The sequence below is a fragment of the Heptranchias perlo genome, chromosome 15, assembly GCF_035084215.1.
Source record: "Heptranchias perlo isolate sHepPer1 chromosome 15, sHepPer1.hap1, whole genome shotgun sequence".
Classification (NCBI taxonomy): Eukaryota; Metazoa; Chordata; class Chondrichthyes; order Hexanchiformes; family Hexanchidae; genus Heptranchias; species Heptranchias perlo.
The window spans coordinates 48,615,560-48,641,904 of NC_090339.1; the positions used below are offsets into that span (position 1 = coordinate 48,615,560).

Sequence of the window (26,345 nt, forward strand, 5' to 3'; positions counted from 1 at the left end):
AAGAAGCAAGGGAGGAAATAGCAGAGGCTCTGACCATCATTTTCCAATCCTCATTGGATACAGGCATGGTGCTGGAGGATTGGAGAACTACTAACGGTACCGTTGTTTAAAAAGGAGCGAGGGATAGAGCAAGTAATTACAGGCCAATCAGTCTAACATCGGTGGTGGGCAAATTATTGGAATCAATTCTGAGGGACAGGATAAACCGTCACTTAGAAAGGCCACGGAGTAATCAAGGACAGTCAGCACGGATTTGTTAAAGGAAGGTCGTGTCTGGCTAACTTGAATGAATTTTTTGAGGAGGTAACAAGGAGGGTCGATGAGGGTAGCGCATTTGATGTAGTCTACGTGGCTTTTAGCAAGGCTTTTGACAAGGTCCTACATGGCAGACTGGTCAAAAAAGTACAAGCCCATGGGATCCAAGGGAAAGTGGCAAGTTGGATCCAAAATTGGCTCAGTGGCAGGAAGCAAAGAGTAATGGTCGACGGGTGTTTTTGTGACTGGAAGGCTGTTTCCAGTGGGGTTCCGCAGGGCTCAGTACTAGGTCCCTTGCTTTTTGTGGTATATATCAATGATTTGAACTTAAATGTATGGGGCATGTTTAAGAAGTTTGTAGATGAAACAAAAATTGGCCGTATGGTTGATAATGAGGAGGAAATCTGTAGACTGCAGGAAGATATCAATGGACTCTTCAGGTGGGCAGAAAAGTGGCAATTGGAATTCAGTCCGGAGAAGTGTGAGGTAATGCATTTGGGGAGGGCAAACAAGGCAAGGGAGTACACAATAAATGGGAGGATACTGAGGTGTAGCGGAAGTGAGGGACCTTGGAATGCATGTCCACAGATCCTTGAAGGAAGCAGGACAGGTAGATAAGGTGGTTAAGAAGGCATATGGAATACTTTCCTTCATTAGCCGAGGCATAGAATATAAGAGCAGGGAGGTTATGCTAGAACTGTATAAAACACTAGTTAGGCCACAGCTTGAGTACTGCGTACAGTTCTGGTCACTGCATTACAGGAAAAATGTGATTGCACTAGAGAGGGTACAGAGGAGATTTACGAGGATGTTGCCGGGACTGGAGAATTTTAGCTATGAAAGATTGGATAGACTGGGGTTGTTTTCTTTGGAACAGAGGAGGCTGAGGGGTGATTTAATTGAGGTGTACAAAACTATGAGGGGCATACATAAAGTGGATAGGGAGCACCTATTTCCCTTAGCAGAGAGGTCAATAACCAGGGGGCATAGGTTTAAACTAATTGGTAGAAGGATTAGAGGGGAGCTGAGGAAAAATGTCTTCACCCAGAGGGTGGTAGGGTCTGGAACTCTGCCTGAAAGGGTGGTAGAGGCAGAAACCCGCAACTCATTAAAAAAGTACCTGGATATGCACCTGAAGTGCCATAATCTACAAGGCTATGGATCAAGTGCTAGAAGGTGGGTTGGCTGGGTGGCTGATTTTCAGCTGCCGCGGACAAGATGGTCTGAATGGCCTCCTTCTGTGCCGTAAATTTTCTATGAACAGATTGCTGAACACAGAACCATAGTGGGCCTCATCCTTGTCAATAGGAACATAGGAACAGGAGTAGGCCATTCAGCCCCTCGTGCCTGCTCCGCCATTTGATAAGATCATTGTAAACAATTTTACAACACCAAGTTATAGTCCAGCAATTTTATTTTAAATTCACAAGCTTTCGGAGACTTCCTCCTTCCTCAAACATTTACCTGAGGAAGGAGGAAGTCTCCGAAAGCTTGTGAATTTAAAATAAAATTGCTGGACTATAACTTGGTGTTGTAAAATTGTTTACAATTGTCAACCCCAGTCCATCACCGGCATCTCCACATCATGATAAGATCATGGCTGATCTGTGATCTAACTCCATATACCCGCCTTTGGCCCATATCCCTTAATACCTTTGGTTGCCAAAAAGCAATCTATCTCAGATTTAAATTTAGCAATTGAGCTAGTATCAATTGCCGTTTGCGGGAGAGTGTTCCAAACTTCTACCACCACTTCTACCAATATCCTGTTCCATTGTTTAAATCCTTCTCCAATATCAATGTAATCAAAAGATAAGATTTTTTTCAAAATTACATTTAAGTGTTAGCTTTTTAAAAAAGTGTATTCATACAAGTTTTTAAAAAAAGGCATTAAGATGATAGATGGTTTATATGCTAATAGAAGTTGTTTTCCCAAAGGCTATAAATAATATACAATTAATTTGCTTGTTTTGATCATCAATAAGCACCTCACACCCATTGTGTTGAAAGGCCTCTGGTCCCGGGTGCTCGGCAGTGGGTCTGGCAGGCCTTTCCTTCCAGCTGTGAATAGAGGGAGATTAAAAAGAAAGAGACAGTTACATGGGCAGGCAGTGCCCAGCCATGCCTGTGAGAAGGGTAGAAGGGAATTAGTTAGAAGTTATTTTGTTTGAATCAAGCAAGACGACACACCAATGTGGGAAAACATACCATATTTATTATTTATACTATTACATAAAGACAAGTACTGATCGAACTAAGTGAATCTGATCATAATTGTTGATCTGTATGTTCACTCACTGGGAAATAAAATAGCTTAACGATTCTCATCTTATCTCACCAAGTGTTTGCTCAGTCCACCTTTGGGGAGACTGAAGAAGCAAATCTGCAAATGATACAAATATCTAGATCAGATTACAAGGGGATATTATTGTTACACACCTGGGTTACACTATTGCACAGCTATATATTGGATATTGGGTAGTATGGGCACACCCCTAAACGGAAGATGCTCAGACCACTTATGGAAGTGACCAGCACCACTGTACCAGAAAAAACATCTAAGGCAAGATCCTAAACTCATAACAATTAGTGACAGGAAAAATAATGGACTCTATTCTGAGGAGTGGACTGGAAGACTACTTGTACAACAATAACTTAGAATATGCCCACCACACATTTAGAAGGGAGCGATCCTCCTGATTTATTTAGCGTATGCAGGCACTGCACATAATTCCAGCCAATTTAAAGCATTGTCATCATCAGTATGCCAAGCACATGGGCCACCAGATATTTAGTTAGTGGGCATGATTCAACATGATCCTGATGAACCTCTCTGACTTCTTTGAGGATGGTACAGATAAAGTAGATTATGCCTTTACTTACGGTGTAATCTATTTAAACCTTCAGAAAGCTTTGGACAAGGTTCCATGTGAAAGACTACTAGTACAACAAAAGGAATACAAGGTTGAATATGGATGGAGTTAGAAGCTGGTTAAAAAATAGGAAGCAGGGAGTAATCATGAAAGATTTAATATCAGGCTGAAGGAAACTGCACCTTGGGGTCTGACAAAGGTCGATGTTTGGACCCCTATTGTTTCTAATCTACATAAATCACCTAAAGTAAAACTAGCTCAATTGAAAATTTCAAAACTGAGATTGATAGATTTTTGTTAGGCAAGGGTATTAAGGGTTATAGAACCAAGGCGGGTAGGTGGAGTTAAAATGCAGATCAGCCAAGATCTAATTGAGGCAGAGCAGACTCGAGGGGCTGAACAGCCTACTCCTGTTCCTATGTTCCTATGTAACAACTTGCTTTTATGCAACACCTCCAATCTCAGCAGTTCATGCTAACACTCTTCATCCTCTGTTCTGCCAGTAAATGCTCCCATTCACCTATCCCCTGCCCACTTCTTCATCTCCTACTTTCTCTGTCATTTTGGGGTTCCCACCTTCCTAGTTGCTCTTGGGGCACCACGCCTCAGCAAGTTACAATTTCAATTAAACATCTTTTAAACTTTTAGGTTTCTTCGCTCCGTCCAAAGCCACGCTCAGGTACTCCAGTCCCCTCAAGGTGTGCATCACCATTCAAAACCGGAGCAACGACGTGAGGTAGGAGTCCCAGTGTGGAGGGAGGCCAAGAGCGGTGCTGATTCTCATCTGCAAACATGGACATTCGAAGTGCCCATGAAATGCTCACCATCCATACCAAACGCTAACGATTAGCATGTATGCTTGTGACATTGCTCAAGGACAACACTTTTGAAAAATATAGCTATCTTATTACTATTGTATGATATATTATAGATACATTTATATATTTTTTTGGCTTTCCATTGCTCTTTGGCCTGTACTACATGACAACAGTATTAATTTTACCATAATTGCACAGAAAATGTTCAACCCTCCCACCACAATGTATATCCTATAAGTCTATTTAATCATATTTTCAAAAATTATTATTCAAATAATACTTTGCTACATCACTGAACATCCCAGTAGCCATGGCAACATGGTTACCAGGTAACATCTGTACTAACCAATCAACACCTTGGAGCAGCAAAAGCAGCCAGTAGTTTGAAAGCTTACTGGCAGGACGCAATCTTTCCGTGACGTCGTCTTTAGTATCCCTATTCCCATTGGAGGAGGCCACATATCACATGACGTCTCTTCTTGACAGCCTTGGTCACCATAGGAACAACCTCCCTTCTCTCTTCACAGCAATGGTGATACCATGAGATGGTATGACCCAATTAAGTCACGAAGACTTTAGTTAGGTCAGCGAGATGGTGAGTAGAAGACTTTTTTTTTAAAAGTCCCAAACGGGAGAAAGATGATTGTCTTAAGTTTTGAGCTTTTTAAAAAAAATAAAAATGATGTTTAATGGCTAAGCCCCTCTTTGGGTACCACATGCCCTTGGGAAAGACCAATGGGTGAATAGGATACTGAAAAATGGCAGGACCAATTGGAAAGGAAGATCGAAGAGTGGTGGGCGCGCCAAGGACTGTGCGTCGGTGAGAAGGGGTGGGAAGCGATGGCGCGGTATTGTCTGCTCGAGGTATAGGCTGAAAATACCGGCGGTGGGGAGGAGGGTTGGGAGAGAGACACACACACACAGAGCCATAAAATCCAAGATAGAGCAATAATAGTTAAACGGCGCGGCGAGGAGGAAGAGCCGCCGCCGCCGCCGCCACCACCGATGAGAGGAGAAAGCAGCACCTTCCAGGAGCCGCGGGAGAGATGACAGCAGAGCCGCGGAGGTACTTTCTAGGTGACGCTTTATATAAAAAAAAATCATACGTTGGTCGGATTTGTACGGTAGTGGCGGCGCGGGCAGGAGGAGGAGGACCTGGAGGGAGGGAGGGAGGGAGGAAGCGCGGGAGCCGCCCGCCTTCCTTTTAAACCCCCCCCTCCCCCTTTGTCCCGCTCTAATTCACAAGTCCTAAACTAACTAGGCCGGAGGATTGTAAATAACGCCGCCATCACGGAGGCTGTTTAGAATATTATTCCCCCCCCCCCGCACTTATTACTTAACAGATTTCAGTAAAGCCTACTCTTCTTCAAAAAAAAATAAAGCGGCGGCCTTGCAGCTGCCCTGTTACTTCAATTATTTCCTCATCTGCATTGATTTTTTAAAAAAAAATCATATTTAGGAAACATTCTCCCAAAGGAAATCCCCCAATTACACGTTAGATTTCTTTTTGAAGAGCACGCAGTGATCTTTTGAATTTTGGAGGATAAACACACACACACACACGTAACGGATCTAGTGGTTGAGAGACACTGTTGCTCACTCAGTGCGTACGAGAGTTGGTGCTGCTGGGCCTGCTGTGAGTACAGACAGCGATGTGAAGGCCAAACGTCACTTTCAGTAGACAGTTTGCGGATTCTCCATTTTGAATCCTAAAGCCGGCTTTCGCCAGGTGGGTGATTGCAGGTTAGACTTGTCCTCGTACTGTTGCACGACCCATGCAACGTTGGCGTTTGGTTAACCCTTTCCGGAAAAAAAAATCATATTAAAGTTAGATAGCTTTTCATTGAACTCGTAGCTGCTCTTGTTTAAAAAAAAAGGAGTAGCCTCCCAGTTAATTTAATTAAGCAGATTGAAATGTCAAAACTTTAAATTGTAAACCTAAATGTCAACTGTACTTCCAGGCGCAGTGCTAAAAGCAGACTATCGATTTTCTTTTAATAAAATTGCATGAAAGTATCTTGATCACCTTGCCTGACCTCTTGTAGATTTGGAGGTTATATATTGTCTGCAAAACTCTCAAGATATTGAGGAATACAGGTTATAACTCCCTGCTGCAAGGACCAATTTAAACAAAAGCAAAATACTGCAAATGCTGGAAATCTGAAATAAAAACAGAAAATGCTGGAAATACTCAGTAGGTTAGGCAGCATATGTGGAGAGAGACACAGAGTTAACGTTTCAGGTCTGATGAAAGGTCATTGACCTGCAACGTTAACTCTTTCTCTACAGATGCTGCCTGACCTGAGTGTTTCCAACATTTTCTGTTTATGACCAATTTAAACATTTGCTTTTTTCTGTTGTTCAAGCATTCAAAAAATATTGAAGTTATGACAAAGCATTGTCTTCAGGTGAAATGAAATTAGAGGGCACACAGTTGTAATGAAGGTTATGGTAATATAATAGTTATGTCACCGGACTAGTAATCCAGAGTACATGAGTTCAAATCTCACCATGACAGTTCTGAGAATTTGAATTCTGTTTTTTAAAAAACAATCTGGCAATAAAAAGTAACCATGAAGCTATTAGATTGTTGTAAAATCCCAACTGGTTCGCTAATGCGAAGGAAATCTGCCGTCCTTGCCCAGACTGGCCTATAATTGACTCGAGTCCCAAAGCAATGTGCTTGACTCTGTTTTAAGGCCGCCCATTACCATCTTCTTAGGGCAACTAGGGTTGGACAATAAACGTTGGCCTATCCAGTGACTCCCACATCCTGAGAATGAATTTTTAAAATTCAGTCCCTATTTTAAATTCAGATTTTCTGTCCTTAAATTTCCATTATAAAATCCTGTGTCCATACTTGTAATAGAAACTGCCTCTGTAAACTGCATATTGTAATTACATCTTCCTAATGCAGCATCTCCATTGGTTGGAGGGAGTACTTAGAGTGACAAGCTTATGTAGGAAGTTTCCATTATAAATTCCTATGTCTACATTTTTATTGGAAAAAGTTGACAGGAAGTGAGTGCACCTGTAAGATTTTTCAATATCTTATGAGTTGATCTCCTGTGGCATTGCACATGGGAAATCAAAAACAATTATAGTCTTCAGATGAAGTGGGATTAGAGAAGAGAGAATAATAGGACCGGGATGTGCAAATGTAATTAAGTTCCCATTTTGAAATCAGGCATTCTGACCTTTTACGTTTCCATTATTATATAGAATTACATAGAAACTACAACACTAACAGGCTAATCGACCCAATTGATCTTTGCTGGTGTTTATACTCCACATGAGCCTCCTTCCACTGTAATTACCTCTTTTCCTGTGACCCCATATCCCTATATTCCCTTCTCCCTCATGTGTGCATCAATATCTCTTTAAATGCATCAAGGCTATCTTCTTCAACCACTCTGTGGTAGTGAGTTCCACATTCTTACCACACTCTATGTGAAGAAATTCTTTATTTGATCTGTTAGTGGCTATTTTGTATTTATGACTCCTTGTTCAGGACTCTTAACAAGTAGAAACAGTTTATTCACATCCTTTTAGTTGTCTTCTCCTTTTCAGCCCTAGCCTGCTCAATCTTTCCTGATAGTGACATCCTTTCAATTTTGGTAACATCCTTGAAAATCCTTTCTGCACTTTCTCCAGTGTTTTGATATTCATTTTGTAGTATGGAGACCAGGACTGCACATAGTACTCCAAATATGGTCTAACCAAGTTTCTATATAGATTTAACATTACTCCCTAGCTTTTGTGTTCTGCTCCTCTAGAAATACTTTACTTTGCACTCTTTAAGGCCTTCCAAAATGAATCACCTCCAGAGTTTGCTATATTAAATTTCATCCCATTTATGCACCCTCTCTACATGCCTGTTTATGTCTTCCTGTGTTTTGGTGTAGTCTTGCACATTATCAGCTATACCCCTCAATTTTGTAACTGCAAATTTCAACACCATACTTCCAATTTGAGTCCAAATCATTTATGTATGTGGTGAACAACAGTGGTCCCAACACAGACCCCTGCAGGACACCACTTACCACTATCTGCCAGTCTGAGAAACTTCCATTAACTCCTAACCTCTTTTCTGTTTTGTATTATCTTTCAATCCATTCTGCTGCAAGGCCCCTGATTCCACATGCCCTGAGTCTTTTATATCGTACCTTATCAAATACTTTCTGAAAGTCCATGTGTACTACATCCACTGCATTGCCCTTGTCTACGCTTTCTGTTACCACTTCAAAGAATTCAATAAGGTTGATTAAGCACGACCTTCCTTTGAGAAATCCATGCTGACTATTATATTAGATGTTTTGTTATCTGATCTTTTAGCAAAGATGCTGAAGTCTTTTCAACATTGACGTTAAGCTAACTGGTCTATTGTTCCCTGGATTAATTCTATGAAGATAGGAATTACAATTGCTATTTACCAGTCTCAAATAATGAGCTATAGGAAGTTTTGTTATAACCAGTAGATGCAAGCGATTTCATTTCCCATCCTGTATTACATTTGCTGTTGTTTGCTGCTCTTGCTTGCCAGTTCTATGAGGGTTATAGTTAGCTGTCTTTAGTGGTCTTTTCTCCAAGCTAAATTATAGCAAATATGTAGGATTATTTGGTTTGGGAAAGTAAAGTATTATTGCATCTGTAATTTTTTTGGGGAAGGGTAGGACCTACTTGTGATAGAAATGAACGTGCAATTATATATAGCTATTTCTGAAGTCTGTGACTTCCCTCCTTTTGTGCGATAAGATGACAAATATTTTGGATAACCACTGCGAATAGCAAAGTCTAAGTTGGATAGTTAATTTATCACGGGGTCTGGTTTTCAGGTGGTACAAAAGTCTAAATAAATAATTATATAATGACCAATGGAAGAATGTTAGTGACCAGAAAAAAATCTAGTTGGCTGAAGAACAGCATGTAGTGAAAGCTAAAAGTTCCAATTGTAACTTCACTGGAATTGAACAAGGTCTTCCATTGTTTAACATGAATATCCTCTGCAGAACACATTCCACCCACGGGGTGGTATTTTGTGCAATAAAAATGATTCAGCACAGCACCGCCCAGTGTGTGAAGTTGAGTACTACGGTAGCATAATTATATTTGCCTTCATTGGATTTCAAAGGAAAAACTTCTGGTCTTGGACTGCAGGAGTAAAGTATGGAAGTACAATTTTTATCCTCCATTCCTTTTGTGAAGGTGTTGATTTCTTGAAAGGGTACATTTCCATGGATGCCTGTTACCTTCCAGTACCTTGTTCTAGATGGCCATTTTAATGAGTCTAGAATGTGAGTTTCTGTAGGCCCCTTAACTGTGGTGAGCATTATAGCTAAGATTGATCTTGTCCACGTGTCCTTTCATGGTGGTACCCTGGCATTCAAAACCGCCTCCAGGGCCTGAGGCAACTATGCTGTCCCTCCTATTGCATTTGCTGAGATCAGCTAACTTAGCAGTGAGGGATTGAATCTGGGATCTTTCTGGTTACTCATTGCCTAATTAGCTGTACTGTCAGTTTGTGCTTTCGTTCCTCTATCACTTTGTTTTATTTCTGTTGCTGAGCAAGAATGATTGGCTCAGTAGTAGCATTCTCCCTCTTGAATCTGAAGGTTCAAGCTCTACTCTTGGACTTGAGCACATAATCTAAGCAGGATGTTAAACTGAGTCCTAGTCAGCTTGTCCAGGTGGGTGTAGAAGATCCCATGGCACTTTTTCAAAGTGCAGGGAGGTTTCACAGGTGTGTTGATTGGCATTCATCTCTCAATCAACACCACCAAATAGATTAGCTGGTTATTCATCTGACTTGTTTGTGGGACCTTGCTATGCACAAATTTGTTGTCATGTTTGCCTACAAAAGTAATTTATTGGCTTTGAAGTGCTTTGTGACAACCTGAGGACATGTAAGGTGCCAGAAAATGCAAGTTCTTTTCAACATTACATAATTTAATGGCCCTATTATTTTGCTGTTTTTTCTGAATGACTTATAAAAGATTTAAGTCCACCTTGGGAAATTAGCAGATTACTTTTTCTTCTCCCCTTCCTAGAAGCAACCTCTGTTGCAATACTTCAAGACTTAAAATTCAACAGATTACAATATTAAAACTGCATTTTCTTACCTTTCACCTGGTGCTTAGTGGCTTACCCAGTATATAATTTGTCCACAAAGAGGGTATGCAGATGGGTGACCTACTTCCAAGTCTTCTGTCCTTTTAGCCAGTGATTTGAAGGTATGCATGTGTGTCCTAAGGTGTTTTGCTTGTTGGATATGCCAAGGGAAGATTAGGAAGTCTGTGAACTGCATATGAAGTTGTGTTCTATCGTACCTTGACACAGTGCAAAAATAACTTCTGTGGTGCTGTTTGTGAGCAAGCGATTAGTAATAGGCTAATTTAGCATATTGGTACCGATACTCTATTAGGGAGGAAAGTCAAACCAATATAGTTTACTGTAATTGTGTGTGTAAAAAAAAAAGTCATACACGCATATAACTACTTGTCACAATTACTGTAATGTCAATAAGATCAATTGAATTTGTCTATGTAAGCAGTGCTTGTCTTAGTTGCAGGCCTACTGCCACTAGGTGGTGCTGTGATATCACTTACCAGGGCATGTTGCCTAGCTCTGGCTACCATTTTGTTTTTTTTAGGTGACTTTTCCTCTGCTACCTTAGGGCCCCTGATCCAGCTGCACCGTTGGATTGTTGACCCATTGCCAAGCCATGGGGCCTGCTGCCTGTTATTTGTCAGCCCCGACCTTGTTGCCTTCCCCGCTCCTCCCTTAATACTAATGATGTGGAGATGCCGGTGATGGACTGGGGTTGACAATTGTAAACAATTTTACAACACCAAGTTATAGTCCAGCAATTTTATTTTAAATTCACAAGCTTTCGGAGGCTTCCTCCTTCCTCAGGTAAATGTAAACATTTACCTGAGGAAGGAGGAAGCCTCCGAAAGCTTGTGAATTTAAAATAAAATTGCTGGACTATAACTTGGTGTTGTAAAATTGTTTACCCTTAATACTAATGTAAGGTATTGTAAGTGTTGGTGTTGTAAGACTCCTTATATTTGTCCACCCCAGTCCATCACCGGCATTTCCACATCATCCCTTAATACCATACCATACCATGCCATCCCAGCTCGCCCTGGTTGTTTAGAGTTGTGTTGGGCTATGCTGCCTGCTACTTGCTGGCCTCGGTCTACTCATCTTCCTGTAGTGAGTAGAAGACTCATTACAATCTATTGTTGCCCCAGACCGTATCTGTTATCTTGCTGGCAGTTCAATGTTCAAAGCTCTGATTGGGCAAAGGGGGAAGAACAGAAGTAGCAGGGGTAGGTGAATTTGGTGGTAAATAGCGGTGGGGTTAGGGGATTTGGAGGTGTGAGTGGAATACAAATTGGAGGTAGGTTACAAGGGAAGATTACAAGTAAAACATGGGGAAGTGGATGAGAGGTTAGGGAGTGAGGGTGAGGAAACATGACAGGAGAGAGGAGAATTCAGATGTGAGGCAGTGGTATGGAACAGGATGAGGGAAGAGTAATGGGTGAACTAGGAAGGCAAGTGTGATTGAGTATTAAGGGAAGGATGAAGGTGGCGGTGAGGGGCATAGGAAGTGGTAGTATGAAGGGAAAAGGCAGAAGTTGCAGAGGAAGGTGAATTCAGGAGTGAATGAGAAGGCAGGAAATTTGGCAGTTAATTGGGGACAACATGGATTGGGAATGGGTCAAAAAAAGTAGGCATCTGATTACAAGGAAAGTAGGTGAAGTATGTGAGAAGACAGTGATGAAGAGGAGCATGGATGTGAAGTGATGCAGAGCAGAAGTGATAGAACATGCATTGAGAACAAGGATGTTGTGAGAAGGTGAACGGGGATGGCAAGCAAACGGTGCAGATGAAATGGAGCTTGCAGTGCCCCCCCCGCCCCCTTTGCATTTCTTTTCTCACCTTCTGAGTTGCCACTCCTCATCCCAAAGCTGTCTGCTTTCCACCCACCGCCCATAATCTCCTACAGCTCAAGCTGATCCCTCCGCCAACTACTAATCAATGGCAGGCAAGTGCAATAGAGGGTAAAATGACAGAGAAGGAAGAATATGCAAACTTGGAAAACAAGGTACAAAAGAACACATGCACACACGCATCAGAGACACTTAGAACTCAGCTCATATTCTGCAGCTTACCCTGAGAGATGTCAAATAAAACATTAACAGACGTCCACCACTTCAAATCTTTACCTTCCCTAACAAAACCTCAAATTGTTCCCTTATCTACCTCACTATCTCCACTTCCTCAGCCCCTCCTCTTCCGACCTTCCAACTCACCATCAGCAACGCCATGGGTGTAAATCAGTAGTTGTACTGCTGAATATCTTTCATAATTCAAATCAATTTAAACAGCATTATGTTTGACTAACTTCCTGGGGAAAGAATTGTCTACAGTACAGTGAAACCTGTACAAGTGGACACCCCCAAAAAACGGATACTTATTGACAGTCCCAAATAACTTACGTTGTAATAGATACAAGCTGCAGCTTAAAACCATGGACATTCGCAAATTCTGAACTATGGACAGCCTTCACGGCACCAAGTCTGCTTACAACTTAAAACATAGGACACGCAGGTCAGCGCGAGGTTTTTGTGGAATGGAGATCTATTTACTCAGCATCCTCAGCGGCAGAGAAACCGCCCTATTTCTGGGATTGAATGCTTGCATGGCTCTATCCCAGGGATAGTGCGGTTTCTCTGCTGGGGGGAGGGAAGGGGAATCGGGGGCCCAGAGATCGCAGGGTTGGGGGGGTGCCTAAAATCGTGGAGGGGCTCGAGAGTTGGGGAAAGTAGGAGACTGGAGATTGGGGGCCAAGGGACGCTGGGGAATGTGGGGGGAGAGGGAGACTGGGAATGGGGGCTTGGGGGAGAATGGTTTCCCATTATCCCCTCTTCGCCTGCTCACGGGTGGCCTCTTTTTTTCTTGGAACTTCTGACACGATAGCTGTTGGCGTGAAACCACAAATAAAGAATCTCAGCTACAGGGGACCCAACCTTTTATAAGGCAAATCCAATAAATTTGTAGATGTCATGTGGTCAAACCTCCAGGAATGTCTCCAACCAGAGTTGGCAACCCCACTCCACCAGTGCGTCAGGTACTGATGAGCTGCTAACAGCCCCCAACCCACCCCTTAGCACTTCAAACGTTAGCAGCTGCAGCACATGGAGGGAGGGGGGTCTCAGACAGAGGTCTGCAGGACATTAATCACCTCCCCCAATTTGGTAGGGATCGCCCAGGCACTCCGGCACTACAGCAGCCACCTCACCTTGTGCAGGCTGCCAACATAGCAGATCCCAGGATCAGAACATCCCTCCTTCAATGGAAAAGGACCCCTGGGATGGCAATGAACTGGGAAACCCAATGAACAGAAAATTAACTGAAATCACGTCCTGTAGGCAGAGCTCCAGTATTAGGCACGATCCCAGGTGAGGGTGAAAGAAAGGAGCGCTGCAGGAGACAAAGCCAATCCCGGGATATTTGGTTCATCCAGTTTACTGAACATACAATGACCATATTGAAAATAAGGACACCTGACGCAAGTCCCTTAGGTTTCCCTAATTTACAGGTTTCACTCTACATGCATTTAACTTTTTCCCAATGTACTATTATGCTTTACTAGTGATCACCCTAAATACATTTTTTATGGACTCTGGCTGCTCTGCAATGTACTTTTGGAATTGACGACTAAATCAGCTGCTGTTAGGATTTCTGACTACTGCGTACAGTTATAAGTTTTTGGCATAAAATCGTGAATTCCTTTTATTGACTCAGACCAAGAATGACATTTGTTTATTTTGTTGTAATGTAGTAAAACCATCAATTTGCGTTAAGCACAATATGCTGCTGTTGGAAGAAAGCATATTTTTGTTTTTAGCAATTTCTACCTATAATTTTGAGTATTTGTAGTTGAAGAAAACGCTATTTGCAAAATCCAATTATTTGATGCCACTGGATTTGTAGTTTTAGAAAAGATGTATGATCCTGTGCAGCAGTTGCAAAGCAAAATCTCTTCTTCATTTCTGCTTAGTGTGTAATATTGCAAATTCTTGGAATAATAGTTTTTTTTTAAAAAGTTTTTTGCTCAGCGTTCTTCGTCTGACTATTTTCTTCTGGGGTGTTAACATTCAGCGTAGGAGATTTTCATTTCCTGTTCAGCATTGTTGCTGAATATATGATGTGTTTTCTTGTTATAGTTATCTAGTTCCTGTAGGAGTACATAAATTGCTGAGCGCTCAGTTCTCGGCACTAGTTGCGGCGCAGTTGTAATTGCTATTGCATGAAACCACCGTTGGAGAAAATCGTAGAATTACAATTTCTGAAGGAATTGTGGGAAATAAATGGTGAATGAAAATTTTAAGCTTTTAAATTTGTGACTGTTGGATCTTAAAACTGTTGTGGCAAGTGTATGTGTGTATTTTAATTAGATTTTTTAACAGCTGTTCTAAATTTCTGTTTCAAAAGCTTTCTGCTTAAACCTAATTTTTTAAAATTTAACCAAATACGAATTCTGTGGCAGTTTTTAGAAAGTGTTATCCAATGTTGCTTCCTCTAATTCAACCAAGGACTTTAAGGGAAATATCACAGGTTAGCTTCGAATGTCACTCTCCTGTACTTTTCTATTGTCGTCTTTATGAACTTCATAAAATGAGTGTTAGCTTGGCTCGGAGTCATTGAGCTGGAGTATGAGTAGAGACGCTCCGGTACATAAGGGAGGGAAAGGAATATCTGGATAGTTCACTCCAGAACACAGTCACACCTCATAGAGGGATACAGGTACAGGAAGAAGAGTGTGTGATTGACAGTTAGCGGGGTGGGGGGAAACCTCGTGGAGGCAAGGAAGGAGGAAGCGCAGAAATTGGTCCTGTCCATCGGATACAATGTACTTGCTACCTGTGAGGTTAAGGAAGAAGGCTGCGGGGAGGATGGCCAGAATGCTAACCAAGCTACCGTGGAGCAGGTGCTCCCTTCTCTTCAAGGGGGAGATGAGTAGAATAGAAGGTTTTAGGTTGTAAGCGATTTGATAATTAGGGGCATAGAGGGTATCCTGTACAGTCGCGATCGATAGGCCAGGAGGATGTGTTGCCTACCAGGATGAGGGATGTCTCAAAGCGGCTGGAAAGGAACTTGGCAAGAGAGTGGGAAGAATCAGTTGTAGTGATCCATACCAGAACCAGCAATATAGGAATGAATGTGGAGGAAGTTCTGCTGGAGAGTATCGGGAGTTAGAAGCTAAAATGAAAAGAAAGAACTTGAGTGTGGTAATCTCCGGGTTACTATCTGAGCCAAGTGCTAATTGACATAGGGATAAACAGGTCTGGAAAGTAAATGAGTGGCTGGGGGCATGGGTGGAGGGGTTCACTGGCACCAGTACTAGGATAGGCAGGAGCTGTACCACTGTGATGAGCTGTATCTGAACTTGGCTGGGACCAAGCTCCTAATGGAAAGGATAAATAGGACTGTAGAAAGGACTTTAAACCAGTAAAGGGGGTGGGGGTGGAGGTGGAGGTGGAGAAGGAGGGTCCAGGTGGAAATAATAACCAAGAAAATGAGGAGATGAGCAACTGTCAGAGTACAAAAAGTGATTAAAGATAACAAACACTCGAGGAACAGAATAACTTAAAAGAAGTAACATATCCATTAATAATAAAGCAGGAGTGATGAAAGAAGAGAACATATTAAATTGTCTGTACAGCAATGTACAGAGCATCAGCAAAAAAAAGTGTGACAAATCAAAACGTGTGAGGAAAAACACCAGGGTAGGGACAGTTACCCAAATAAGAGCTCTGTACACTAATAAAGTAGATGAGTTAGAAGCACAAATTCAGCTTAAAGGGTATGTTGTGGTAGCAGCTGTTAGAGACCTGACTACAAACATCACTGGGAGCGAACTATTCCAGATTATAGAATCTGTAGAAAGGACAAGGAAATTGGGAAAGGAGGAGGAGTAGTAATATTGATAAAAGACAAAATTACAGTAGTAGATTTTAGTAAGGATGATTAGATAGTGGAAACACTGGGTAGAAATAAGGAACAGCAAAGGATGCAAGACTTTGGGAGTTGCCTACAGACCTCTTGACAGTAATGCTGTAGTGGGGGGGGTATAAATATGGAGATCAGGGTAGCGTGTAGCAAAAATAATGGGAGATTTGAATTTTCATATAGGCTGGGAGAAGCAGAACAAGTAGTAAAGGCAACAAATATCTGGAATGCATTCGGGACAGTTTTCTGGAACAGTATGTTTTAGAATTGACAAGGGAACAGGGCACACTAGGTTTAGTAATGAGTAATGAATCAGAAATAGTTAACAATAGGACGGTGAGGATCTTGCGAACAGTGACAATATGATTGAATTTGATATTAGGTTTGAGAGGGAGAAGGGAGCGTCACAAACCAAAGTTTTAAATTTAGGTAAGGAAAACTATGAAGGGATGAGAAATAAATTGATCATGGTAAACTGGACTGAACTGTTAGTGGGTAAACTTTCAGGCAAACAGTGGGAGTAGTCAAAGAAGTATTTGGTACAATACAAGCCAGTACATGCTCCTAAACAGCTAAAGCTCCACCTGTGCAGTTACAGAACCATGGTCAACAAATGAGATAAGAGACAGTATAAAGCTAAAAGAGGAGTATAACACAAATGCAAGGAAAAGTGGAAATCCAGCAGACTGGGAGAGCTATAAAAAGCAACAAAGGAGAAAGTAATGAGGTGCAAAGGGGATATGAAAAAAAAAGTGCAAGGGCTACCAAAGCTAACAGTAAAAGTTTGTATAAATATATTAAGAGAAAGATTGATAAGGGCGAATGTGCACCCATTAAAGACACATGCACATGAGACTAATGGACAATAAGGAAATGGCAGACTTGTTAAATGAATACTTTATATCCATTTTCACAGTAGAGGACAAAATACCAGTGGTAGAAGAGAGCCTAAAAATAAATCAAGGGGAGGAACTTACTGGATAAGTAAGAAAACAGTAATGGAGAAAATAATAGGACTTAAGATAGACAAATCTCCAGGACCTGACTGTTTCCACACTAAGGTATTAAAATAAATGGGTGAGGAAGTTGCAGATGTGTTAGTCCTAGATTTGGGAATTGTGCTGTTGGATTGGAAATTTGCAGCTGGCACTCTGTTGTTTAGGGAGGGAGGGAGGGAGAAACCAGGTAATTACAGACCTGTCAGTTTAACTTCAGTTGTGGTGAAGTTACTGGAATTTAACTCTGGGACAGAGTGGCTGAGCACTTGGACAAGTATGAGCTGATCAAAGAAAGTCAGCATGGATTTGTGACGGGTAGGACGTGTTTGAATAATCTAGTTGAATTTTATGAGGCGGTCACTAACGTGATTGATGGGGGAAGTGTCTATGGATGTATTAGATTGGAAGAAATGTGAAGCTGTAGGTTTCACAGATTGCTTTATAATAGGGAAAATTTTATATAGGTGCCACCTAGAGGGATGACAGAATGGGGATTCCCAATTAAGGAGTATTCAACATGTATTGCAAATAGATTGTGCACTTAGGTGTCCATTGACAGATATATTTTATTATATTGTATACTTGCATAAGTTCTATTAAACCATTGTTGATTTTGAATGCAAGTTGCTTGTGGGTGAGGTTCATTGATACAATCCATATTTATATTTTAATTATAAATAAATATACTCATTTTGGCCTGAAAATCCAATCCATTTCATATCCAATTTGAAGACCGTATGCTGGCATAGGAATAGACTGTTAATCCAGTAAAAAGCATACTGAAAATAGAGTAATTGTTAATTCTCTGAATTATGCAATCTTGTAAAGGCAGATTATTAAATAGTTGTAGAGAGAAAAAGAAAAATGGTTCTATAAAACCCCACAATTGAAAGTAACCTAATCATACTCCATTTTCTGACCAAGTGGGCAGGCAGGTAGCCTATTTATAAGCCCCTGACAATGCTTTTCTATCACCGACTGCCAAAATAATTTTTTTTCCTCTGCTGCCCACTAGCTGCTTAAATTTGGGTGTCTGTAATTGCATTCTTAAGAAATACAAATGGATTGGACTACATAGCACTTTTTAAAAAAAACTGTAACTCTTACTTTTACAGTGAAAGCAAGCTGAATACGTTAGTGCAGAAGCTTCATGAATATCTGGCTCATTCAACAGAACAAGGTGAAGAAACCCTGTCCTCTCCAAAGCCGTGTCTAAATCAGTTTTCAGGTAAATACTCATTTAACTTGATAAATCAGTAAGATGCAGACTGATCCCGTTTGCTAATCCATTGGCAAAGTTGCTGATATTTGCCAGGTTGCAGAGCAGTGTAGCAATGACTTAAAAAAAAAAAACCCTCTTTTGTACAGAAAGTTCAATTAACCAGTGATTTTTTAAAATCCAATTTTGCATATGCGGGAGATGTGGCTAGCTTCAGTGTTTAAAAATAAAATCGCATAGTAGCTTAAAGAGTGTATGACTGCACACGACCAGAGCAAAAGCAATCAGTGCTAGTATCTTGGGGAAGGAAGGCCATTCGCATCTAAGAATTCTGCATGTAATGAGTCTGGAAAGAAAAATAACTTTCCAGAGTTTGTGGTACACATGCTGGAGATTCTTGAGTTTTGCTCCTAGATTTGTAAAGAGTCTCCTAAATAGAACTTCTCTCAATGCTATGAAAATGTTAAATTAGAAGGGCAATTCAACTTACTGACGTCCATTCGGGTCTGAATAAAAACTGTCATTCATAGGGACCACAGAATGCTAGTTTTCCTACATGAGAAATATTTACTGGGAGACCAGAATCAACTGGCGGCTTTATTGCTGTCAGGGAATATCTTCATTGCAGAGATGCACTGGAAATATAGATGGTTTGGGAAATGGTATCCATGGTGGCTCTATAAGTGACCGAGAGGGCTCTGCAATTTTACCAGACAATGTCTTAGGGAAAATTGCTTAGCCAGTGCTTCAGCAGCTTCTCCAAGAGGAACTGGTGGAGCTAGATTTGAAGAGATTGAGACTGACATCTTTTATTCAGATGATCTGCCCAAGGATGTTGACTAGGATGGTTACTGTATGCATTTCCCTTTTTTTTCCCGCCCCTCTGACTCTCACTGGTAAAATCCAAATGAAGAGGACCATACTTCAGCTTCTCAGTAATGTTTTCCTTTTGACTGACTCTTCCATGACCTGTAAGATATTCCTTCAGGTGTAAGAATTGTTTAAAGGTGTGAGAGACCAAGTTATCAGAAGCTATCACAAATGCTTCAAGATGCCTATTGTACAGACTGCAACTGGAAGACATTTGCCACCTTGTACAGAATTTAACTGCTATCACAAGATCCTGTTCTATCAATTTTTTTAAAAAAAAGTACTTGTAATGACTTATCAAGTGTCTCAGACTTGTAAAGTGTTTTTTGTACAATGAATTACTTCGACGTTCTGGGACTGTTATATGTAGGAAAGCACAACAGTCACTTTTTTTACATAGCAAGAAGAAAATGGCCAATTGATCAGTTTCTCGTGGTGCACCAGAGGGGAATGACACAGGCAACTATCTGCCCTCTTTCCAGTAGCATCGTAGGATCTTTGTCCACCTGAGCAGGCAGATGTGGCTTGCATTTAACATCTCATTTGAAAGGTGGCATCTTTGACAACACAGCAATCCTTCGATAATGCACCAGACTGCCAGTCTAGACTGTATACTGAAGTCATGGAATGAGGCTTGAGCTCAAGTTTTTTTTTACCCAAAGATGAAAGTGCTACCAACTGAGCCAAGCTACACTAGTGGATGAACTCATGAAACCTAGGGTTCACGTCTTGTGATTTCTGAGCCATACTTTTCAGCTTAGCACAAGTTTATGTACCTTTTTCATTATCTTCTCCCCATGACCTGTGAATTGAATTTCCTGACAGGAAAAGTGCTGCTCTTTGCTGACCTCAGAGTTGCCTGCATTTCCCATATCTGTCTTATCTGGGGTAATCAAGAATAAGTTAGTATTCCCATTTATCTTGTCACTGTGGGTGGTAGTGTCAGTATGTAATAGAGGTTGTTCTGACCACACAGGTGGTGCTCACCAAGGTTATAGGGTTACCCCAATTACTGCTGTGGCATACCCTCAAAAGCTTATGACTAGCAAGTGTATCTCTGGCAACCCAGATGGGCCCTTATTCTCCAAACATCCTTTGGATGGTTTTGCTTACCCACCCTGAGGGTTATGGAAGTGTGCATTGGTTGTTCCATTAATTTAATCATTGCATAGCTCATTGACCACTTAATGCTCAGTAATTATTTGCATTTGCAGGCTTTATGTGGTAAAACATTTTCTAGTTCATTGAGTAAGACGTGAGCGTTACTATTTCTAACTTCACAGTTTGCAGCAATTCATTATAACCACTACAACATATGTTTACTTAATGCATGTTTTACCCTAGTGCTCTGCAACCAAAAAAAAAATCAGCTTTTACCAACTAACTAGAAATGCATTCCATTAGTTTTTGTTTCAACAGTAAAACAGGAGCCTTACATCCCATCCAGCAGTGTATGATGGGACTGAACTAATGTCAACAATATTAGAGGGATTTTTTTGATCTTAACTTGATATTCAAGGTGTGAAAGCAATGAGGATTGCTAGGACAAAGACTATAGATAAATCTGCGTGCACCAGTGTGCATGTATTGGAGTGACATTGTGGGAGGGCCATTTTTAAAAATTATTGTAATTATCCTACATTCCTAAAGGAAGGTACAGGACCGGAAAAGACCCAGCAGTCCATCTGGACGATCCCAAAGAGTAATACCCCTCAATAATCCGCTCTCAAATATCTATCCAATTCTCTCTTGGGTTTTGCCATACTATCTGGCTCCACTGCTCCATGGGACATAGGAAACTACAGGAACAACGTTGACAAAAATTGACAACATTGGCATTCAATGTATAGAGTACAGAGTGTGGTATACATGGTACATTGTAGTAGTGAGTGAGCTTTGCTGCATAGCTGGAATTGAAGACAAACTTAGGAACTGATTCCAGATAGTGGCAGTAGTGCTAGGATGTACTGTGCTTGCTGCTGTGTCAGTGTCTATTGGCTTTTGGTTGTTGCTCTTCAGGATGGGGTATAGCATGTACTAATTGAGAGGGCTGCTGCTGTTATGTCAACTGGAGTGTCAGAAATAGAGACAACGTTTTGAAGAGTTCCCAAGGTTCAGCTTCGTGAGTACATAATTTAAGAACGTAAGAACATAAGAAATAGGAGCAGGAGTAGGCCAATCGGCCCTTCGAGCCTGCTCCGCGATTTAATAAGATCATGGCTGATCTGATCCTAACCTCAAATCTAAATTCATGTCCAATTTCCTGCCCGCTCCCCGTAACCCCTAATTCCCTTTACTTCTAGGAAACTGTCTATTTCTGTTTTAAATTTATTCAATGATGTAGCTTCCACAGCTTCCTGGGGCAGCAAATTCCACAGACTTACCACCCTCTGAGTAAAGAAGTTTCCCCTCATCTCAGTTTTGAAGGAGCAGCCCCTTATTCTAAGATTATGCCCCCTAGTTCTAGTTTCACCCATCCTTGGGAACATCCTTACCGCATCCACCCGATCAAGCCCCTTCACAATCTTTTATGTTTCAATAAGATCGCCTCTCATTCTTCTGAACTCCAATGAGTAGAGTCCCAATCTACTCAGCCTCTCCTCATATGTCCGCCCCCTCATCCCCGGGATTAACCGAGTGAACCTTCTTTGTATTGCCTCAAGAGCAAGTATGTCGTCTTAAGTATGGACACCAAAACTGTATGCAGTATTCCAGGTGCGGTCTCACCAATACCTTATATAACTGCAGCAATACCTCCCTGTTTTTATACTCTATCCCCCTAGCAATAAACGGCAACATTCCGTTGGCCTTCTTGATCACCTGCTGCACCTGCATACTAACTTTTTGATTTTCTTGCACTAGGACCCCCAGATCCCTTTGTACTGCAGTACTTTCCAGTCTCTTGCCATTAAGATAATAACTTGCTCTCTGATTTTTCCTGCCAAAGTGCATAACCTCACATTTTCCAATATTGTATTGCATCTGCCAAATCTCCGCCCACTCACCCAGCCTGTCTATATCCCCTTGTAGGTTTTTTATGTCCTCCTCACTCTCTACTTTCCTTCCTATCTTTGTATCATCTGCAAACTTTGATATGTTACACTCGGTCCCCTCCTCCAAATCGTTAATATAGATTGTAAAGAGTTGGGGACCCAGCACCGACCCCTGCGGAACACCACTGGCCACTGGTAGCCAGTCCGAGAATGAACCATTTATCCCAACTCTCTGCTTCCTGTTAGATAACCAATCCTCCACCCATGCCAGAATATTACCCCCAATCCAGTGATTCTTTATCTTGAGCAATAATCTTTTATGTGGCACCTTGTCGAATGCCTTCTGGAAGTCTAAATACACTACGTCCACTGGTTCCCCTTTATCCACCCTGTACGTTATGTCCTCAAAGAACTCAAGCAAATTTGTCAGACATGACTTCCCCTTCGTCAAGCCATGCTGACTTTGTCCTATTAAATTATGTTTATCCAAATGTTCCGCTACTGTCTCCTTAATAATAGACTCCAAAATTTTACCCACCACAGATGTTAGGCTAACTGGTCTATAATTTCCAGCCTTCTGCCTACTACCCTTTTTAAATAAGGGTGTTACATTAGCAGTTTTCCAATCTGCCGGGACCTTCGCCGAGTCCAGAGAATTTTGGAAAATTATTACCAAAGCATCCACAATCCCTACTGCCACTTCCCTCAAGACCCTAGGATGTAAGCCATCAGGTCCAGGGGATTTATCCACCTTGAGTCCCATTAATTTACTGAGTACCAATTCCTTAGTGATTTTAATCGTATTAAGCTCCTCTCCCCCTAGAGCCCCCTGTTTGTCCAGTGTTGGGATATTCTTAGTGTCCTCTACCGTAAAGACTGAAACAAAATATTTGTTCAGCATTTTTGCCATCTCCATGTTTCCCACCATTAATTTCCCAGTCTCATCCTCTGCCACCTCCTTACATAACACTACCATGGTCCAGTATTCTATCTCCGGAGGTAGATAAGGGGGTAGTATGTCTTGCGTTAACTTCAATTTGCAGTTCTTTAAATTTAATATAGGTTGTATTTAAATTTAATATAGGGAGAGTGGGGAGGGAGTCCCCATGAACTTTCAAAATTATATTTGCATAGTCTTTGTTGGTTAAGTAGTAGATTTCTTGGGCTTTGTTGACTAGTTCCAGTGTTCTTATTGTACCAGGAATTCTTAGTCATGTTTGCACTTGACGTATGTATATTTCACCTTAAATGTTCTAGTGTGACAGCACACCTTTCTTTGCAGGCAGGTCTCTCCTCCGTATGACTGTTATCATGAGAGCCAGTGTGAGTTAGCGAGGACAGTTACAATGGGTGAGCGTGACTTGGTGTGGGATATGATTCGGGCAGTAGAGTTTTGGATTGACCAAAGTTTAATGAGGATGGGAGGCTGACTGAGAGCATTGGAGTAATCGAGTCTGTGGGTGAGAAAGACATGAATGAGGGTTTTAACTGGAAGAAGTTGCAGCTTGTCTATGATTGGATGTTCTACAAGTAGCCTGATAGTACAGAGGCAGTGGAGGGCTTGAAAAAAAGGCGATGGAGTGGTAGCGCTCCATGCCATCGACATATATGGAAACTGACCCCGTGGCTTTGGATGATATCGCCAAGGGTCAGCATGTAAATAAGGAAGAGGAGGGGGCCAAAGATGTATCCTTGGGTGATTCCCGTGATGACAGTGCAGGGTTGGGAAGTCCATTGCTGGAATTGTTCTGGCTATTTGGATATTGGATAGGTAAGAGTGGAACTAAGTGAGGGTAGTTCCACAGAGCTGGGAAGGGTGGGGTTCAATTGGAGGGGTTCAAGCAGGGAATTGATGGAAAGGTTGTCATAGATCTGAAGGCAACAACATGCTCAATGATCTTGTAAAGGGACGTTGGTAGTTAATGAGGACATAAGGGTTTTTTTTGAGGAGGGAGTGATAATGGTAGTTTTGAAAGGCCACAAAGGGAAATTGGGTGACTAAAGAATTCAATGGGATTGGGGTTGAGGAAGCAGAAGAATGGTCTGGGTGAAATTGTCTTGGAGAGGGTATGGTAGAAGTGAAAGATGGGTTCACGGATAGGGTGGGTATGGGATTTGGGGATGGTTTGAGCTAGTGGGCAAAAGGAAGGTGGGAGCAACTGGCAGCTGAACAGATAATCTCTATCTTAGAGATGAAGAAATATTAGGTATTTGCATTTGTATGAGTGGAGGGGGCAGGGGATGAGGATTTACAGCAGTGGTAGTAAAGAAAAAACCTGGGATTATCTTTACCCTCCAGGGTGACCCTAAAGTAGTTGGCTATTTTGGTAGAGGAGAGCAAGGCACAGTAAAGCTCGATGTGATCAAGACAGATCTAACTATGCATGGCTATGCCAGGTATGCTCAAGTTTGTGCCCCTTAAACTTGAAGTAAAGATGGGGGCTGTACCAGAAGGAAATGACCAGAATGGAAGACTCAGGGTTTTGCTGGGGGCGAGCATCAAAGGTGAAAGTGAGGGAGTGAATGAGCAAATTTACAGCTGGAGAAGTATTGTGGCGAATGGAAGGCCAAAGGTTAGGCAGTTTGGAAGTTCAAGAGTATGGTGGTAAGCTATTTAGTATTTTCAAGGGACAAATGCAGAAGAAACTGAGTTTAAAGGAGGATAATGGAATGTGGGCGATAAGGGAAACAAAGTGGCCATGCTGGTGATCAAGACCACCGGAGTGGAGAGGCCATGGGAGATGGCAAGATTGAACGGATGGCCATGAATATGGACAAGAGAGTTTATATGGAGAGAGAGGGGTTGAGAGGACAGGAGGGTAGTGAATTCGTAGGAGAGAGGGCGAGGAGAGCTGAGATGGAGATTAAATTACTTCAGATGAGGAGTTACTCTGTGCAGAGGCTGCAGGAAGGGAGGACATCTCTAGTGGAAACTCAGGATAGGATTAGGAAGGCGGTAGACCAGGATTTAAAGGAGCAGCAAGCGGGCTAGAACAGAATGAGGTGCTTGAAAGAATCAAAGGTGCTACAGGAGCAGGGAGAAAGGCCAATGTTTGACTTCCTGTGGTGGTTTCAGCAGGGGGCGGCAGAAAGTGTAACCAATTGAGGCTTTGGTAAGGATGCTGGGGAATATTGATGGGTTGGAGGAGGGGTGGAATATGAGGGGTAAAGATGAAAGGTGGTAGATGGGTGAGAAGAAGGGAAGGAGAGAGTGGCCTAAGAGGGGGCATGAAAGTTTTTTTTAAAAAGTGCAAGTAATCGGCCTGGGTCCAGAACAGCAGTTGAAATGTGCATGTTAATAGAAAAAAAGAGGATGTTGGTCATCTGCTTCATAAATCCTCTGATTTCAGTGAATATTGCTGTCAAGGCACCAACTGTTATGGCTCTTGGCAGGAAGATGTTTCCTTGTAAATGAGGGATGGGTTGCTCCAGCATAGGTGTGACTCGTATGGTTCTGTTGTGATGCTCTGTGGTAGTCAGTAGAGGTGGTTCTAAAGCCTCATTCTATTGTCAGCTGCTTGACTTATCCCCTAGCTGTGGTATGCTGCCCTGTCCTGGCACTGGCAGATCTTAATCCTCCAGGGTCTCGTGTTGATGGATGTTTTGAGGCCTTACTAGTTCTTCCAAGGCAATGACCAGGACTGCTGTACATTTTGTTTGTAATTTCCTTGGCTGTGTCGATGCCTGCATTCAGCTGTAAGAACTGAGGTCCCACTTCCTTATCCTGCACGTGCTTTGGGCAGTGTAGTGTGTCCTTCAGTCCCAATCCTTGCTGCTTTTGATCATGATTTTGCTAGAACTTACATTCCCTAAAACCACAGAAGTTTACAGCACAGAAGGAGGCAACTCTTTGCTAGAGCAATCCTCAGCTTCACATATGTATACCATCTTCACTTAAAAGATGCAGTGGTCCATGCCTCAACCTGTCGCTCTGACAAAATGTTCCATGCTCCAACAGCCCTCTTATTTTAAAAAAAATTGCTCCTAACCCCTCTCCTCAGTTACAATTTTGAATTAATGACCCCATATCGCTGAACTCCCAAACAGGAAATAATCTTTCCCTATTCACTCTATCAAAACTCATCATAATTTTAAAAAAGTCGATGAAATCTCTATGCCTTCTCTGCTCCCAGATAAACTGTCCCAGTATCTCCTCGTAACTACTTTTACCCATCTATGGCATCATCCTAGGGAACTAGGCTGCATGCTCTCCATGACTTTAATGTCCTTCCTGTAATCTGCCTAAAACTGCACGTATTATTGTAACTGTGGCCTAGTCAATGTTTTTATATACATTT

At 41.8% G+C, this 26,345-nt stretch overlaps 1 protein-coding gene across 7 annotated transcripts in view; it reads left to right on the top strand.

Annotated features, from left to right (window-relative positions):
- The first annotated feature begins 4,447 nt into the window (after positions 1–4,447).
- The window catches only part of atrx (ATRX chromatin remodeler), a 177,020-nt gene continuing 155,122 nt past the window's right edge, over positions 4,448–26,345 (top strand). For 4 of the 7 annotated variants that reach the window (XM_067997175.1, XM_067997176.1, XM_067997177.1 and 1 more), the window contains exons 1-2: positions 4,776–5,012; positions 18,081–18,193. In XM_067997175.1, coding sequence (XP_067853276.1) covers positions 4,993–5,012; positions 18,081–18,193 — 133 coding nt within the window. In that variant the 5' untranslated portion in view covers positions 4,776–4,992. Of the gene's footprint in view, positions 4,542–4,775; positions 5,024–18,080; positions 18,194–26,345 lie in introns of those variants that run through there. The other 3 variants (XM_067997179.1, XM_067997178.1, XM_067997180.1) reach the window with 3 other exon arrangements.